The sequence below is a fragment of the Panulirus ornatus genome, chromosome 12 (assembly GCF_036320965.1).
Source record: "Panulirus ornatus isolate Po-2019 chromosome 12, ASM3632096v1, whole genome shotgun sequence".
Classification (NCBI taxonomy): domain Eukaryota; kingdom Metazoa; phylum Arthropoda; class Malacostraca; order Decapoda; family Palinuridae; genus Panulirus; species Panulirus ornatus.
The window spans coordinates 29,703,853-29,721,195 of NC_092235.1; the positions used below are offsets into that span (position 1 = coordinate 29,703,853).

Sequence of the window (17,343 nt, forward strand, 5' to 3'; positions counted from 1 at the left end):
GAGCAAATGGGAACTTCAGTGAAGGGGGCTAATGGGGAGGTGATAACAAGTAGTGGTGATGTGAGAAGGAGATGGAGTGAGTATTTTGAAGGTTTGTTGAATGTGTTTGATGATAGAGTGGCAGATATAGGGTGTTTTGGTCGAGGTGGTGTGCAAAGTGAGAGGGTTAGGGAAAATGATTTAGTAAACAGACAAGAGGTAGTAAAAGCTTTGCGGAAGATGAAAGTTTTTATCGACGATGTAAGGCATGTGTACGTGTAGGAAGAGAGGAAAGTGATTGGTTCTCAGTGAATGTAGGTTTGTGGCAGGGGTGTGTGATGTCTCCATGGTTGTTTAATTTGTTTATGGATGGGGTTGTTAGGGAGGTGAATGCAAGAGTTTTGGAAAGAGGGGCAAGTATGAAGTCTGTTGTGGATAAGAGAGCTTGGGAAGTGAGTCAGTTGTTGTTTGCTGATGATACAGAGCTGGTGGCTGATTCATGTGAGAAACTGCAGAAGCTGGTGACTGAGTTTGGTAAAGTGTGTGAAAGAAGAAAGTTGAGAGTAAATGTGAATAAGAGCAAGGTTATTAGGTACAGTAGGGTTGAGGGACAAGTCAATTGGGAGGTAAGTTTGAATGGAGAAAAACTGGAGGAAGTTAAGTGTTTTAGATATCTGGGAGTGGATCTGGCAGTGGATGGGACCATGGAAGCAGAAGTGAATCATAGGGTGGGGGAGGGGGCGAAAGTTCTGGGAGCCTTGAAGAATGTGTGGAAGTCGAGAACATTATCTCGGAAAGCAAAAATGGGTATGCTTGAAGGAATAGTGGTTCCAACAATGTTGTATGGTTGCGAGGCGTGGGCTATGGATAGAGTTGTGCGCAGGAGGGTGGATGTGCTGGAAATGAGATGTTTAAGGACAATATGTGGTGTGAGGTGGTTTGATCAAGTAAGTAATGAAAGAGTAAGAGAGATGTGTGGAAATAAAAAGAGTGTGGTTGAGAGAGCAGAAGAGGGTGTTTTGAAATGGTTTGGTCACATGGAGAGAATGAGTTTGGAAAGATTGACCAAGAGGATATATGTGTCAGAGGTGGAGGGAACGAGGAGAAGTGGGAGACCAAACTGGAGGTGGAAAGATGGAGCGAAAAAGATTTTGAGTGATTGGGGCCTGAACATGCAGGAGGGTGAAAGGTGTGCAAGGAACAGAGTGAACTGGAATGATGTGGTATACCGGGGTTGACGTGCTGTCAGTGGATTGAATCAGGGCATGTGAAGCGTCTGGGGTAAACCATGGAAAATTGTGTGGGGCCTGGATGTGGAAAGGGAGCTGTGGTTTCGTTCATTATTGCATGACAGCTAAAGACTGAGTGTGAACGAATGAGGCCTTTGTTGTCTTTTCCTAGCGCTACCTCGCACACATGAGGGGGGAGGGGGATGGTTTTCCATGTGTGGCGAGGTGGCGATGGGAATGAATAAAGGCAGACAGTGTGAATTGTGTGCAAGGGTATATATGTATGTGTCTGTGTGTGTATATATATGTGTACATTGAGATGTATAGGTATGTATATTTGCGTGTGTGGACGTGTGTGTAGATACATGTGTATGGGGGTGGGTTGGGCCATTTCTTTCATCTGTTTCCTTGCGCTACCTCGCAAAAGCGGGAGACAGCGACAAAGCAAAATAAATAAATAAATAAATATATATATATATATATATATATATATATATATATATATATATATATATATATTTTTTTTTTTTTTTTTTTTTCCAAAAGAAGGAACAGAGAAGGGGGCCAGGTGAGGATATTCCCTCAAAGGCCCAGTTCTCTGTTCTTAACGCTACCTCGCTAATGCGGGAAATGGCGAATAGTTTGAAAGAAAAAGAAAAAGAATATATATATATATATATATATATATATATATATATATATATATTGGAAGTATAGTTCATTATTATTTTGAAATTTGAAACATTGGTATTGGTTCTGAACTAATGATGGTTCAACTTTGTTGTATTGATTAAGAAGTAATGCAGTTGTGTTTTGTAACCCACACAGCAACTAGAGGCTAAGATGTTATCTTTTTGAATTCTGTTTGATGTACATGTATAGAGTATATATCTTATGCTTAATCATTTCCAAACGTGAAATGGATAACACCTCACCCCATTTCACTGTATCCTGTGCATGCATTTCACCCCAAGCACTCAAAATATTTTTCACTCCATACTTCCATCTCCATTATCCCTGGGGATAGGGGATTAAGAATACTTCCCACGTATTCCCTGCGTGTCGTAGAAGATGACTAAAATGGGAGGGAGCGGGAGGCTGGAAATCCTCCCCTCTCGTTTTTTTTTTTTTTAATTTTCCAAAAGAAGGAACAGAGAATTGGGCCAGGTGAGGGTATTCCCTCAAAGGCCCAGTCCTCTGTTCTTAATGCTACCTCGCTAACGCGGGAAATGGCGAATAGTTTAAAAGAAAGAAAAAAAAAAAAAAATATATATATATATATATATATATATATATATATATATATATATATATATATATATATATATATATATATGTCTTGTATTATACCTTATTAGCGTTAGTGTTCATGAGAAGGCCTCAACTAGGGCATTTGGTTGCCTGTGCCATCGTGGACAACAAACTGCCCTAAGAGCATCCAGACTGGATGCTGTCTAACCAACAACAATGATTTTAGCTATAAACTTGCTGGATGTATCATGGTTAACATTACCTTGGCAAGTCACACCTTTAATGTTCATATCTTAAATGCATGATAGAAAATGACACCATGACTCAAGACATCTTGGCTGGCAGGACTACAGCCAGTCATGTTCTGGTTGACTGCATCCTAGTCAACAGTAATGACTAACTGAGCCCTAAACAAATAACTTAACTAACTGATCCCTAGACAACAACACTGGCCTGCTTGACTTTGAGCTGTAAAATATAACAATGAACTATGCCTGGCAAAGCTTCAGTAACTGGAGTGGCCTATTGGCAGGTACTTACGTCCAGGAGGTGGCTGGGGCCTGAACCACGTACCTTGAGGAAGGTTTCCTTCTCATCCTCCTCTGCTTCATCCTCCCCTTCCAAAATCTTGCCTTCACCTCCAGATGCTGGCTCCATTGAGTCTTCCATCTCCACCTGTCGGTAACTTAGCATTATTCACAGCCTCAACAAATATATAATACACAATATGGGACTAACATCAAACTACTAACCACATTTAAACTGACACCCATCACATCTAACTCCTAGGTATCAAATAACCCAACACTACCACCATCCATCACATCTTATTTGCTTGTATCAAATACCCATCTACAACTCAGAACCACATCCATAATCAATATATTCAACCTAGACCCATACATACCTCCACCCACATCCATCACAATTAACCATATTTCATACCATAACAATGTTGAGCATCCCACAACAACAACCATCCTTATCCATCACCATTAGCCATTATCTAAAGCAAAAAACAATATCCAACATCACCATCCACATTCAACCATCAACACCTATATGAAAGCAACAACATTCATTCATACAATATCATATGCTTCATGAGCATCAACAACCAAGTAATATACAATTCAACTAAAACAATATATCAATCTTAAGTGACCAAACAAATGACTTAATCCAGGTGCATAAGCCATCCTAACAAACCAATCCATTACACATGACAGCTAGAAAGGAGATGTGAGAGAACAAGACAAATTTCTGGGAATAACTTGTTAATGCTGAAAACGACAAACAAGCATGGAGGAAATATACTGATATTAATTTGCCACTTCCTATGTAGAAAGGCACGTCAGGAACAGACAAAGAATGGACTGATTTCCTAACATGCACTCCCTAGCTGTCAGGTATAAAACATCATCAAAACCAGAGCCCCTAACCCAAGTAAAAACCCAAAGACCTTTCTGTAGTTTCCCTCTGACCATTCAATATGCCCTCATAAAGACCACTGACAATACATTCACCCTTGTACACCATATCACTCAAACTTTCTCTCTTTCCCATGCACATTTCACCCTCCTGGATGTTCAGGTCCCAGTAACACATGGTCTCTTGCACTTCATTCTTACATCTCCTTCTCAGTCTCCTCATTCCTTTGCTCTTGTCACTTCTGACACATGTATCCTATCAATAAGTCTCTCTTCACTCAACCTCTCAATATGTCCAAACCATTTAAGCAAGTCATTCTCAGCTCTTTCAATCATAGTTAGCTTACTACCACACTCTCCTATACAATCATTCCTTACATGATCAACCTTCCTCACACCATCTACTGTCCTCTAACATATCATTTCCAACACTTCCACCTTCTTAAGTTATTCTAGTATTTGAGGCATATGACTCACACTCACATAAAACTGCTGAAAATACTATACTATTAAACATATACTATACTATCAAACATACCATTATCTGTCACTCTCTGGTACTGAATAATTAATTCAATCATAAGGCAGTGGTATATCATGCTACCTTCTCAATCACAGATCTGTCCCTGGCCTTGCTGTGGTATCATACTAACTTTGATTAACCCATGTCACCTGCTTTGAGAGAGTAATTGAGAATTACTGTGTCATTCTTCAACACCAGGAATAGCATAGGGATGGTAAGTTGAGAGGATGGAGCTCAAGTTTATCTTTAGCACTGCCTTTATAACAAAGGAGTAATGTTGTTGGTGATGGGATGCATGAAATATTCATGTTCATTTCTACCTCATGACTTTTCAATAAAAATTCTATTCAGGGTTATTAGCCCTGAAAGGTATTTCTTAACCAGTGTGTGCTGGAGGGAGAGGAGGGTGGGGAGAGAGCCTTTGCTTTGCTATCCTTTTTCTCTAATGCTTACAAGTCTCTCTCTCTCTCTCTCTCTCTCTCTCTCTCTCTCTCTCTCTCTCTCTCTCTCTCTCTCTCTCTCTCTCTCTAAATAAATAAATAAATAAATAAATAAATAAATAAATAATATTTTTTATTCATTTCTTATTTTGCTTTGTCACTGTCTCCCGCGTTAGCGAGGTAGTGCAAGGAAACAGACAAAAGAATGGCCCAACCCACCCATATACACATGTATATACATACACATCCACACACACAAATATACATACCTATACATCTCAATGTACACATATATATACACACACAGACATATACATATATACTATTCGCCATTTCCCGCATTAGCGAGGTAGCGTTAAGAACAGAGGACTGGGCCTTTGAGGGAATATCCTCACCTGGCCCCCTTCTCTGTTCCTTCTTTTGGAAAATTAAAAATAAAAGAGAGGGGAGGATTTCCAGCCCTCCGCTCCCTTCCCTTTTAGTCCTACGACACGCAGGGAATACGTGGGAAGTTTTCTTTCTCCCCTATCCCCAAGGATAATACATATATACACATGTACATAATTCATACTGTCTGCCTTTATTTATTCCCATTGCCACCCCGCCACACATGGGATAACAACCCCCTCCCCCCTCATGTGTGTGAGGTAGCGCTAGGAAAAGACAACAAAGGCCCCATTCGTTCACACTCAGTCTCTAGCTGTCATGTAATAATGCACTGAAACCACAGCTCCCTTTCCACATCCAGGCCCCACAGAACTTTCCATGGTTTACCCCAGTTGCTTCACATGCCCTGGTTCAATAAATAAATAAAAAAAAAAGCAAGACCATCCCAACTGGACCTTGGGTTTCTGTGGTCTGTGTATCTATGTACCTCTTTGCCCCCACAGATAATTTCTGCATTTCCAACCACTTCTACATAAACACAGGCCCTCTGCTCCCCCACCCAACCTGTGATTTATTACAGCTTCCGTAGTTCCATACATTTCCATGTCCACTCTCAAGCATCTAAAACAATCCACTTCCTCCATATTCACTTCAATCAGACTCACACTCCAAAGAACCTGTCTCCGTCCTGTTATACCTCAAATCAACAGGAAAATGAACAGCCTTGAAGCCAGGGCAGCAGCACAGTTTTCCATTAGTAATTCACATAAGCAATGTTTCAATAACGTTACGGTAAAATCATCAGAAAGCTTTTGATGATATATGTCGGCTATTTTGTCAATGCTACCATAAACAACTTACCTACCCCATTACTAATACAGTATAGTACTTGTAACTCAGACATTAGATGTCAAACACACTTGAATACATTACTAAATTACATGAAGTCAATACTTGTGTACATTCAGTAATTCTGTTTATACAGTATATCTGTAATGCCTTGGCCTTGCATCATGAGCCATTTTATAAACAAATACCTCTATGCCACTTATTGGCAGAACATGTCACTGCTAGTCCTCAATGAAACATGAAACAAAAGCCACAACATTTCAATACTGAGTATGTAAGTTTCCATTTTGTACAGGTAAACAGAAGATATCCAAATATCTTTCTTAATGTATCTGATATCAATTGCAGTTTCAGTTTACTTCAAGGAGAATTAGTAGTAAGGTCTATGTAGGTTAGCTTAGGTTAGCTTAGACCTTGGCAACTCTAATGAAAGGACTGCAAATAGTGGTGGCTGTTCTGCTAATAAAGTTCTATAATGATTAAAATTCTTTGTTCTTCTATTCTTTATCGTTTTATAGCAACTGGACATCTATCTAAATTCTTTTGTGGACTCTTACTGGCCATGCATTTCAACCTTCTGGGAATATTACTCATGAAAAAAGTCATTCCCCTATTTTAGACTAAAAGCTTTCTCAAAAATTTGACGGTTACAAGGGTATATATAGTGCACATGAATGTGGAAATGAAAATGAGGGTAGATGTGTGGCAAACAAACTCTTCCCTGCTTTTAATCAAAACAATATGAAAAATTTACGCTTTTCTTTACATACCTGTTTGCCATTTCCCACATTAATAAGGTAGCAACGAAAAGACAAACATGTGGCCACATTCACTCATATCACACTCAAGCACTATGTAAAAAAAAATGAATAAAAAGATACACAGGCCCTGAAGCATACCTCTTCAATTGTAGTATCTTGGGCCAATGCTGTTAAGTCCACTTGGGTGCAGCTGGTGGGAGTAGACTCCCAGGTGGCAAGGATGTGTTCAATATGCTCCTTGGAGTGATTATGTGTGTTACGACGGTAACACACACTCTGGTCCACCTCTAACTCTCCGATATATACCTGAGGAGGGGGATGATTATAAAACTGGAAATTTCATTAACTGACCTGGAAGAATATTCTCTTTTTGAAGTCTTCTACTCTTCTATGAATGCTTCTCAGTCTTTAAAAGAGGATTGAGAAGGATCTATAGGAAAACTAAGGCAGTTTAGACTACTGGGGAAATAGAGAGGAAAGATATGGATGTGATTAGATGGGTGGCACTGGAAAATTCCAAAATGAAAATGAGAATAATGAATGAATTGATTCTTTAACCAGACCTCTTGTAGATCTACATGCCTTAGTAAAGGGGTTCTAATGTACATCTTTGTGCTGGCATTCAAATTTCAGCTAATCTTTGCTGGTGGCATGAAATGCAAAAGGCCTCCTTATATAACAATCATGCACAAGTTCTTCACTTACCCTTCAGCCATGGCATTGAGAGGATATAGCAGTGGACTACTAAGAGTAAATGAAATTAATAAATACTTGATATGAAGCAATGATGGGTCTAACAGTCCATATAATAATCCACTTACTTCCAGCCCTAAGAGTCCCTTCTAACTTCATGAGACTCTTGCAGTGCTCAGGAAGGTGGCCACATTCAGCAGTCAGGACCACAAGCCAGAAAGTGGTGTCGTCGTGTGTACATCTTTGTTCAGAGAATGCAAAGCAGTTGAACAGTAAGTGTTCAGTGTCTTCGTTAAGTTAGCTGCACAGGCAAGGAGGGTCTTGGGATATGTTGAAATAGTGTTTGAAGTACAGTAGGGATGGATGACATCCAGAGAGTATGTGAAAAAGTGACTCATGATTGTACTGGTAGTGACTCTGTTAGGTGTATTTCTAGTGGGCTGGAATGTACGACTGAGTTGGGAGAGCAGTTGTTTAGCGCTTGTTGGGTCATTTTAGTGTAAATATGTTTCATCAGTGTTACATTTGTTGGGAGTTTGAAGGATGTGTGAGTAAAGGTTGCTGTAGTAAGAGGTAGGTGTAAGCTTTTATTTCTACTTAGGGGTCGATGGTTAGTTATGGAGTGGTTCGGAAGGGAGGGGTCTACTGACATCACAAAGAACTAAGGGCCGAGTACATTCAGATTGGAATGTATTGGGAAGTTTTTTGTTGTATTGTGTAGATGACTTTTTGTACTTGCTAAGCAGCCACTGATTGTTCTGAGTGCACTATACTGGGAGGTTTGCATTTCTGGTATATTGCTTTTGAGAGAATGGTGAGGCATAGTTTAAAATGGAGTAGATGAATTGTTAGTAGATAATCTAGATTCTTTCTTGTCCAACTCTGGAGCCAGCTGGTGTTCTGAAAGCATTCAGTTTGTGGTGAGAGTGTTTATGGTATTGATGTGGGGGTGAATGTCATGTGCATTGAAGGCGTTTAGTATGTGATGGTGGTACTGATGTAGGGAGTGAATGTCACATGATCGGGAGGCATTTAGTTTGTGATGATGGTACTGTTGTGGAGATGGAATGTCATGTGTTCTAGAGGCATTTAGTCTGTGTTGAAGGTACCGGTGGGGGGCATGAATCTCATGTGTACTTAAAGCATTTAGTTTGCACTGAAGGTACTGGTGTGGGGAGTGAATGTCATGTGTTCTAAAAGCATTTAGTTTGTGTTGAAGCTGCTGGTGTGGTGTGTGAATGTCGTGTTCAGAAGATATTTAGTTTGAACTGATGGTACTGACATGATGGTGAATGTCATGTGCTCTAAAAGCATTTAGTGTGTGTTGAAGGTACTAGTGTGGGGAGTGACTGTCATGTGTTCTGAAGGCATTTAGTTTGTACTGATGGTACTGACATGGGGTGAATGTCATGTGCTCTAAAAGCATTTAGTTTGTGTTGAAGGTACTGGTGTAGGGAGTGAATGTCATGTGTTCTGAAGGCATTTAGTGTATGTTGGTGGTATTGACGTGGGAAAGGAATGTCATGTGCTCTGAAGGCTTTTAGTTTGTGTTGATGGTATTGATGTTGGGAATGAATGTAATGTGTGTGTGTCATAAGATGCCTAGAATGGTTGGTGTTTTGATCCGTGGGAGTGATTGTTCCTCCAAGGTAAATGAAGTGTGTAAGCTGGATTCATGTCAGTCTGGGGCAAAAAAAGTGACAGAAGATTTCTGTGGAAATGCAAATATTCTGTTCTAAATGAGACATTGCTCCAATCATGTAATGAAGTGCTGCATATTTGTTGTTGCTGTATAGTATGGGAATAATGTGACATGAATGTGAAGTCACCTGTAAATGGAAAGAACTTCATGTTGCACTTTGCTAGATGTAACATGAAGTTGTGTGGGAAAAGACTGAAGGGGGCTAGAGAAAACTGCTCCATGGGGAACTCCACAGTAAAGTTTGTGTGTTTTAGAGGTTAAGCCATTGTGGGGATGATTGTCTTGAAAGGGGACAATGAAATTCACCAACTATTTTTTGTCACTATTATGGAGGGTAGTGTTAAGTATCTGTTGTGTGAAAATGTGTTGGGAGAGAGTGTTGAATGCTTTGTTGATGTATATTCCCACTGGTAATATGTGGGAGGGGGTGGTGTGGCTGACTGAAACCATCTAAAAAATGTTGTGTGAGGTCAGCATGTAGTTTGGTGGAGTAGTTGAGTATGAAGCCATGATGTGTCAATGAGAATTCGGGATGTTTGGTTTGATTCTGTTGTGAAGCAGTTTCTCAGACAGCTTGGATACTGAGGATAGAAGTGATATGGGGTGGTAGGAGGAGGAGTTGGGTGGTTAAGTTTCCAGCTGTTAAGGATTTGATTGTGAAGCCAGGAGTGTCTGAGGATATATGGAAATGCTTAGACTGAATTTGAGCACAAGTATACTACATTAAAATTTCTAATGTTGTCAGGGCCTGCAGCAAGAGAATTCTTTGTTTTTAATAGCACTCCTTGTATCAGTAGAAGTAAATGGAGATGGGCTTCAATTTCTGGACTGATTTCATGTAGGTTCTTATACCTTTCCTGTTTAGCTGAAAGGTTAATTTGTGACTGATTTTTGAGAACTGTCCCAAAAGTACGTGTTTTCCTAGGGAGAAAGGACTGCGGTGGAATGGGTCAGCAATTCTTCATGAGTGGAGATTGGATTGGTGTGGTATGTGTGGACCTTCTTTAACCTATGCCAGAGTAGGTCAATGTGGGTCTTGTGGTTCAATGTGTTGAGAAAGGATGGCCAACTTTCAGTTTGTCTTTTAGGGACTAAGTTAGAAATGGTGTTATTTTAAGTTTCACTTTATTCTCTGATTTCTGTTGACGGTGAGTGGTTTTGTCTAAATTAGTATCATTGTTTTACAAGGTATGTAAATTGTGGGGAGAAGCTCAAGTTGTATTTCTGTCTGTATCCCTAAGGTATAAGATTTTTGCTGGCTTGGTTGGACATAAAATGTGAGTACACATGATTTACGGATGGAAAATTACATATATGGAAGTTTTGGGATTTTGTTTCCATGTAATGTAAGAAGGCTGGCCAGTCTGCTTTCTGTGCCCCGTTTAAGTCTTTTTAATGATTGTGCAGATAAGGAGGGCCAGGTGGAGTGTTATCAGGATGGGTAAATGGTCAGAAGACAGTTTATGAAGTACGCTCCAGGTGTTTCATATGTGTGGCGCTGGTGAGCAGAAAGTGATGTCTGGTGAGGCTGGCTACTGGAACTGGTTTGTTGGGTGTCTGGTTGGTGGTTGTGTAAAATGAGGATATTGAGAGGTTGCAGTTAGTCTATAAGTAGCTCACCTTGTGGATCCTGGGTGTAACTGCTGGGCCATGTAGATGTAGGATGGTGGGCATTGAAATCTCCACAGAAAAAGAATAGAAGTGATCAAATGAGGCTGTACCTAATCTGTTCCTGGCACTAACTATGGAAATGATGAACAAGTACAAAGGAAAATAAAGTGGAAGGATGAGGAATAAGAACTACATCTAATTACACCTCATAATATTGAAATTAGTAATAAATGATTTGAGAGAGAAATCAAGGCAGTCAAGTGGAATTTGAGAAATTATGAGGTTTTTCCTAGCTAAGAGTGGATAGCATGAGTTGGGTAAGAGTACCTGGCTGAAAAACAAGGGATCAAGGAAAAGCTGGGAATCAAGAGATGAGTGCTATTAATAACTGTATGGTAGTTAGTTTATCAAGGTACACATCAAGCATTCTGGCTGCTGTAAACATTAAGTACTACTAAAACATGAGTACCCTTACAGAATTTTATCAAGATAATACTTACATCCCCAGATACTGCTGTCTGTTCTGGTGATGAGTTAAACCTGTACACTTACCATTACTTGTGCACGTTATACCTTGAACACTTATTCTTTAACTTGTCATTTAGTCTTCTCCAATTCCATGTCAAAATCCCCCTTATTCACTTAAAAAAATATTTGATTTCTATAATCTCTCTACACCTAATACATCCCTCATTACCAGACAATATTAACAAAAAGAACAAAAGATACAACTAACTGGAACATAAAGTGTTCTTGAACTTACTGACTTACCTCAAAGCCATTTTTTTTAGCATGAGAGGCAATATCAGAGAAATGATTAACTTTGTTATTAACACAGTCCACGATAATGAAGGGAAAGAAGCCATCATCCACTTGTTTCTTAAAAGACTTTACTAATGAAGCACGGTAGCTGTCCTCTAATTCAGCCTCATACTCATATTCCATAATCTGAAAGTCAGTGAAAATATCAGTTATCCATACATCAAAAGTACCAATAAAATTATTATTATTTTTTTTTTTTCATACTATTCGCCATTTCCCACATTAGCGAGGTAGTGTTAAGAACAGAGGACTGGGCCTTTGAGGGAATATCCTCATATGGCCCCCTTCTCTGTTCCTTCTTTTGGAAAATTTAAAAAAAAATGAGAGGGGAGGATTTCCAGCCCCCCGCTCCCTTCCCTTTTAGTCGCCTTCTACGACATGCAGGGAATACGTGGGAAGTATTCTTTCTCCCCTATATATATTTATCTATTTATTCACTTTGCTCTGTCGCCGTCCCCCGCGCCAGCGAGGTAGTGCAAGGAAACAGACGAAAGAATGGCCCAACCCACCCACATACACAATGTATATACATACACGTCCACACACACCACATATACATACCTATACATCTCAACGTATACATATATATACACACACAGACATATACATATATACCCATGTACATAATTCATACTGTCTGCCTTTATTAATTCCCATCGCCACCCCGCCACACATGGAATAACAACATCCTTCCCCCTCATGTGTGTGAGGTAGTGCTAGGAAAAGACAACAAAGGCCCTATTCGTTCACACTCAGTCTCTAGCTGTCATGTAATAATGCACCGAAACCACAGCTCACTTTCCACATCCAGGCCCCACACAACTTTCCATGGTTTACCCCAAACGCTTCACATGCCCTGGTTCAATCCATTGACACCATGTCGACCCCAGTATACCACATCGTTCCAATTCACTCTATTCCTTGCACGCCTTTCACCCTCCTGCATGTTCAGGCCCCGATAACTCAAAATCTTTTTCACTCCATCTTTCCCCCTCCAATTTGGTCTCCCACTTCTCCTCGTTCCCTCCATCTTTGACACGTACATCCTCTTTGTTAATCCTCCTTACTCATCCTCGCGAGTCCAAATTATTTCAACAAAGCCACTTCTGCTCTCTCAACCACTCTTTTTATTACCACACATATCTTTTACCCTTTCCTTACTTAGTCAATCAAACCACATATATTTTATTTCATATATATTTGTCATTTCCCATATTAGTGAGGTAGTGTTAAGAACATGAGGATATTTATAGGCTAAAAAGTACATTAGACAATGGATGAAGAACAGTAAGAAGTAAGCATTCAATCCTTTTATTATTCTTATCGACAAAGCCACCTCAATCCCTACAACACTGTCATCAATACAATCTCCCATTGTAGCTTCCATCTCCTTCGACAAATCTATCATACATTTGTCCATCCCATAAAATGTTTGATTACTGATGGCTTTAAAACATTACGGATATTTTGTTATCGGAGTCATCGACATTCGAGCATGAGCTTTTGTCCAAAACGACAACCTCGACCCCACCCATGATCCACTTCCAGCTTCATGGTTCATGCTGACAGATACATGCCAGATTCTAAACACTTCACTTCCTCAGTCTTTTCACATCAAACTACTCAATTGACTATGCCCTCCCCACTAACGTACCTAATAATTGTCTTTAACATAATAAATGTTCTTACAAATGTTTATCATACTCTTACAGCTTTGTTTTTACTATATGACACTATCAAAGGAAAAATGACACGTTCGAAGTATTTCTACATCCAAACACTTTCTTAAGCACTTTTCTGACTCTTGCATATCATAACAAACATCCATAAAAATTAACGTATTTCACACCTGCAAAAAATGTAGGAAAAATGATTCATCTAAGTAATTGTTACTCTCAAACAAACTTTTATAAATCAACAAACTAGTCACCATATACTTAACTCAGAGATAAACCCTTGCCTTCTCCAGATCCATAAATGCTACATACAAATCCATTTGCTTTTCTAAGTATTTCTCACATACATTCTTCAAAGCAAACACCTGATCCACACATCCTCTACCACTTCTGAAACCACACTGCTCTTCCCAATCTGATGCTCTGTACATGCCTTCACCCTCTCAATCAATACCCTCCCATATAATTTACCAGGAATACTCAACAAACTTATACCTCTGTAATTTGAGCACTCACTCTTATCCCCTTTGCCTTTGTACAATGGCACTATGCACGCATTCCGCCAATCCTCAGGCACCTCACCATGAGTCATACATACATTAAATAACCTTTCCAAACCAGTCAACAATACAGTCACCCCCTTTTTTAATAAATTCCACTGCAATACCATCCAAACCTGCTGCCTTGCCGGCTTTCATCTTCCGCAAAGCTTTTACTACCTCTTCTCTGTTTACCAAATCATTTTCCCTAACCCTCTCACTTTGCACACCACCTCGACCCAAACACCCTATATCTGCCACTCTGTCATCAGACACATTCAACAAACCTTCAAAATACTCATTCCATCTCCTTCTCACATCACCACTACTTGTTATCACCTCCCCATTTACGCCCTTCACTGAAGTTCCCATTTGCTCCCTTGTCTTACGTACCCTATTTACCTCCTTCCAGAACATCTTTTTATTCTCCCTAAAATTTACTGATAGTCTCTCACCCCAACTCTCATTTGCCCTTTTTTTCACCTCTTGCACCTTTCTCTTGACCTCCTGTCTCTTTCTTTTATACTTCTCCCACTCAATTGCATTTTTTCCCTGCAAAAATCGTCCAAATGCCTCTCTCTTCTCTTTCACTAATACTCTTACTTCTTCATCCCACCACTCACTACCCTTTCTAAACAGCCCACCTCCCACTCTTCTCATGCCACAAGCATCTTTTGCGCAATCCATCACTGATTCCCTAAATACATCCCATTCCTTCCCCACTCCCCTTACTTCCATTGTTCTCACCTTTTTCCATTCTGTACACAGTCTCTCCTGATACTTCTTCACACAGGTCTCCTTCCCAAGCTCACTTACTCTCACCACCTTCTTCACCCCAACATTAACTCTTCTTTTCTGAAAACCCATACTAATCTTCACCTTAGCCTCCACAAGATAATGATCAGACATCCCTCCAGTTGCACCTCTCAGCACATTGACATCCAAAAGTCTCTCTTTCGCACGCCTGTCAATTAACACGTAATCCAATAATGCTCTCTGGCCATCTCTCCTACTTACATAAGTATACTTATGTATATCTCGCTTTTTAAACCAGGTATTCCCAATCATCAGTCCTTTTTCAGCACATAAATCTACAAGCTCTTCACCATTTCCATTTACAACACTGAACACCCCATGCATACCAATTTAAAGTTTTATCCTGAGGAAAAAAAAGTGCTGTAACTGATCTTTGAATTTTGGCTGCATAAACAGTGATTATGTCTTCCCTAAGAGACTTAGTTCCTTAGTCACCCTATGAATATTCACTTCATAATACTGCTATCAAAGAGAAGTTGCTGTTAACAAAGCCAGGGTCAGAACTCCTTTTCAAATCATTACAAGTTACATACATCCCTTAAAACCTAATTACTGTCATCCAGGTTAAAAAAGTATTCTTACAGATATAAAAGCAAAAAACAAGTCCAATAATCCAGTGATATGGGGTTGATTTCTAAGGCTGATATGTGTTCAACAACTTGGCTCTTTTTTATCCTGAGTACATTCATTTGGACTTACATACACAAAAAGTCATCCTGAGTAAACTCAGTGCACTTGTATTCTTGCTCTCATGAGCCTGATTTCAGTCTCAAGAGGGTCTTAATGTATTTTTCTTTTCGTACAAGCCAGCACATCCTGTTTACAATCCCCTACAGGTGACAGCCAGACTCAGTCATATGACAAGACTCTCACAAGAGTTGTAGTTCCAGACTCCTTCGACAAAGTTTCTATAATTTGTCATCCCAGTAAAATGTTTGTTTTAATGATGGCTAAGAGGGAATATTACGGATATTTTGAATAATCTGGAGGTGATGACATTGAGCATGAGCTTTTGTCTCAAGAGGAGACAAGCTCAGACCCCAACCATGCATCCAACAGAGTTCAAGGGTGGACTAAAATACAGCCAGCTTTAACATTTCTCTGTCAAGCTGTCATCAACTATAGACATATGCCTTCCACATTAAAAGGTACCAAAATAGTCTTAACAAATAAATGTTAGTACAAATGTTTATCATATTCTTTACAGCTTTTTTTTATACTATTTGACACATCAAAGGATAATAATGACACGTTGAGAATGTATTTTCTACAGTAATAACATTTCTGTAAAGACATTTTCTGTCACTTTGCATATACATAAACATTTCAAGATTACCATAAAAATTACGTATTTCACACTGAAAAAATGTGGGGGAAAAAATGAAGTCAGCAAGAATTGATACTATCAAACAAACTTTTATAAATCAACAAGATAAGTGACCACTAGCTGTAAGTAGAGATAGAAACCCTTGTCAAATGATGACCTACATTTTCCAGCCTCTGTATAAATAAAGATCCAACATCATACTATTAATAGCCTGTAGAAGAATCTCCCACATGGCAGGAGCATGAAAAAATCTATTCTCCTCAGTACCCCTACATTCAACCTGTATATGCATGTTTGTCAACTTGCAGGTCACGTGTGCAACGACTGCACTCATGATGAGGAGAAATGCTTATCTTCAGTACCATGAGAAATATCATTGAATCTTCTATCATTAAATACACAAAGAATTATTATCATTATTATTTTGCTTTGTCGCTGTCTCCCGCATTTGCGAGGTAGCGCAAGGAAACAGACGAAAGAAATGGCCCAACCCCCATCCCCATACACATGTATATACATACACGTCCACACATGCAAATATACATACCCATACATCTCAATGTACACATACATATACACACACAGACATATACATATATACACATGCACACAATTCACACTGTCTGCCTTTATTCATTCCCATCGCCACATCGCCACACATGGAATAACATCCCCCTCCCCCCCCTCATGTGTGCGAGGCAGCACTAGGAAAAGACAACAAAGGCCACATTCGTTCACACTCAGTCTCTAGCTGTCGTGCAATAATGCCCGAAACCACAGCTCCCTTTCCACATCCAGGCCCCACACAACTTTCCATGGTTTACCCCAGACGCTTCACATGCCCTGATTCAATCCATTGACAGCACATCGACCCTGGTATACCACATCAATCCAATTCACTCTATTCCTTGCCCGCCTTTCACCTTCCTGCACGTTCAGGCCCTAATCACTCAAAATCTTTTTCATTCCATCTTTCCACCTCCAGTTTGGTCTCCCACTTCTCCTCGTTCCCTCCACCTCTGACACATATATCCTCTTGGTCAATCTTTCCTCACTAATTCTCTCCATGTGCCCAAACCATTTCAAAACACCCTCTTCTGCTCTCTCAACCACGCTCTTCTTATTTCCACACATCTCTCTTACCCTTACATTACTTACTCGATCAAACCACCTCACACCACATATTGTCCTCAAACATCTCATTTCCAGCACATCCACCCTCCTGCGCACTACGCTATCCATAGCCCACGCCTCACAACCATACAACATTGTTGGAACCACTATTCCTTCAAACATAGCCATTTTTGC

General features: G+C 39.8%; 1 protein-coding gene across 5 annotated transcripts in view; it reads right to left on the minus strand.

The window, feature by feature from the left end:
• The window catches only part of LOC139751988 (uncharacterized), a 381,942-nt gene that overhangs the window by 43,268 nt on the left and 321,331 nt on the right, over positions 1-17,343 (minus strand). For 4 of the 5 annotated variants that reach the window (XM_071667739.1, XM_071667742.1, XM_071667738.1 and 1 more), the window contains 3 exons: positions 11,627-11,803; positions 6,988-7,155; positions 3,000-3,134 (listed from right to left, as the gene is read on the minus strand). In XM_071667739.1, coding sequence (XP_071523840.1) covers positions 3,000-3,134; positions 6,988-7,155; positions 11,627-11,803 — 480 coding nt within the window. The remainder of the gene's footprint in view (positions 1-2,999; positions 3,135-6,987; positions 7,156-11,626; positions 11,804-17,343) is intronic. The other variant, XM_071667740.1, reaches the window with a different exon arrangement.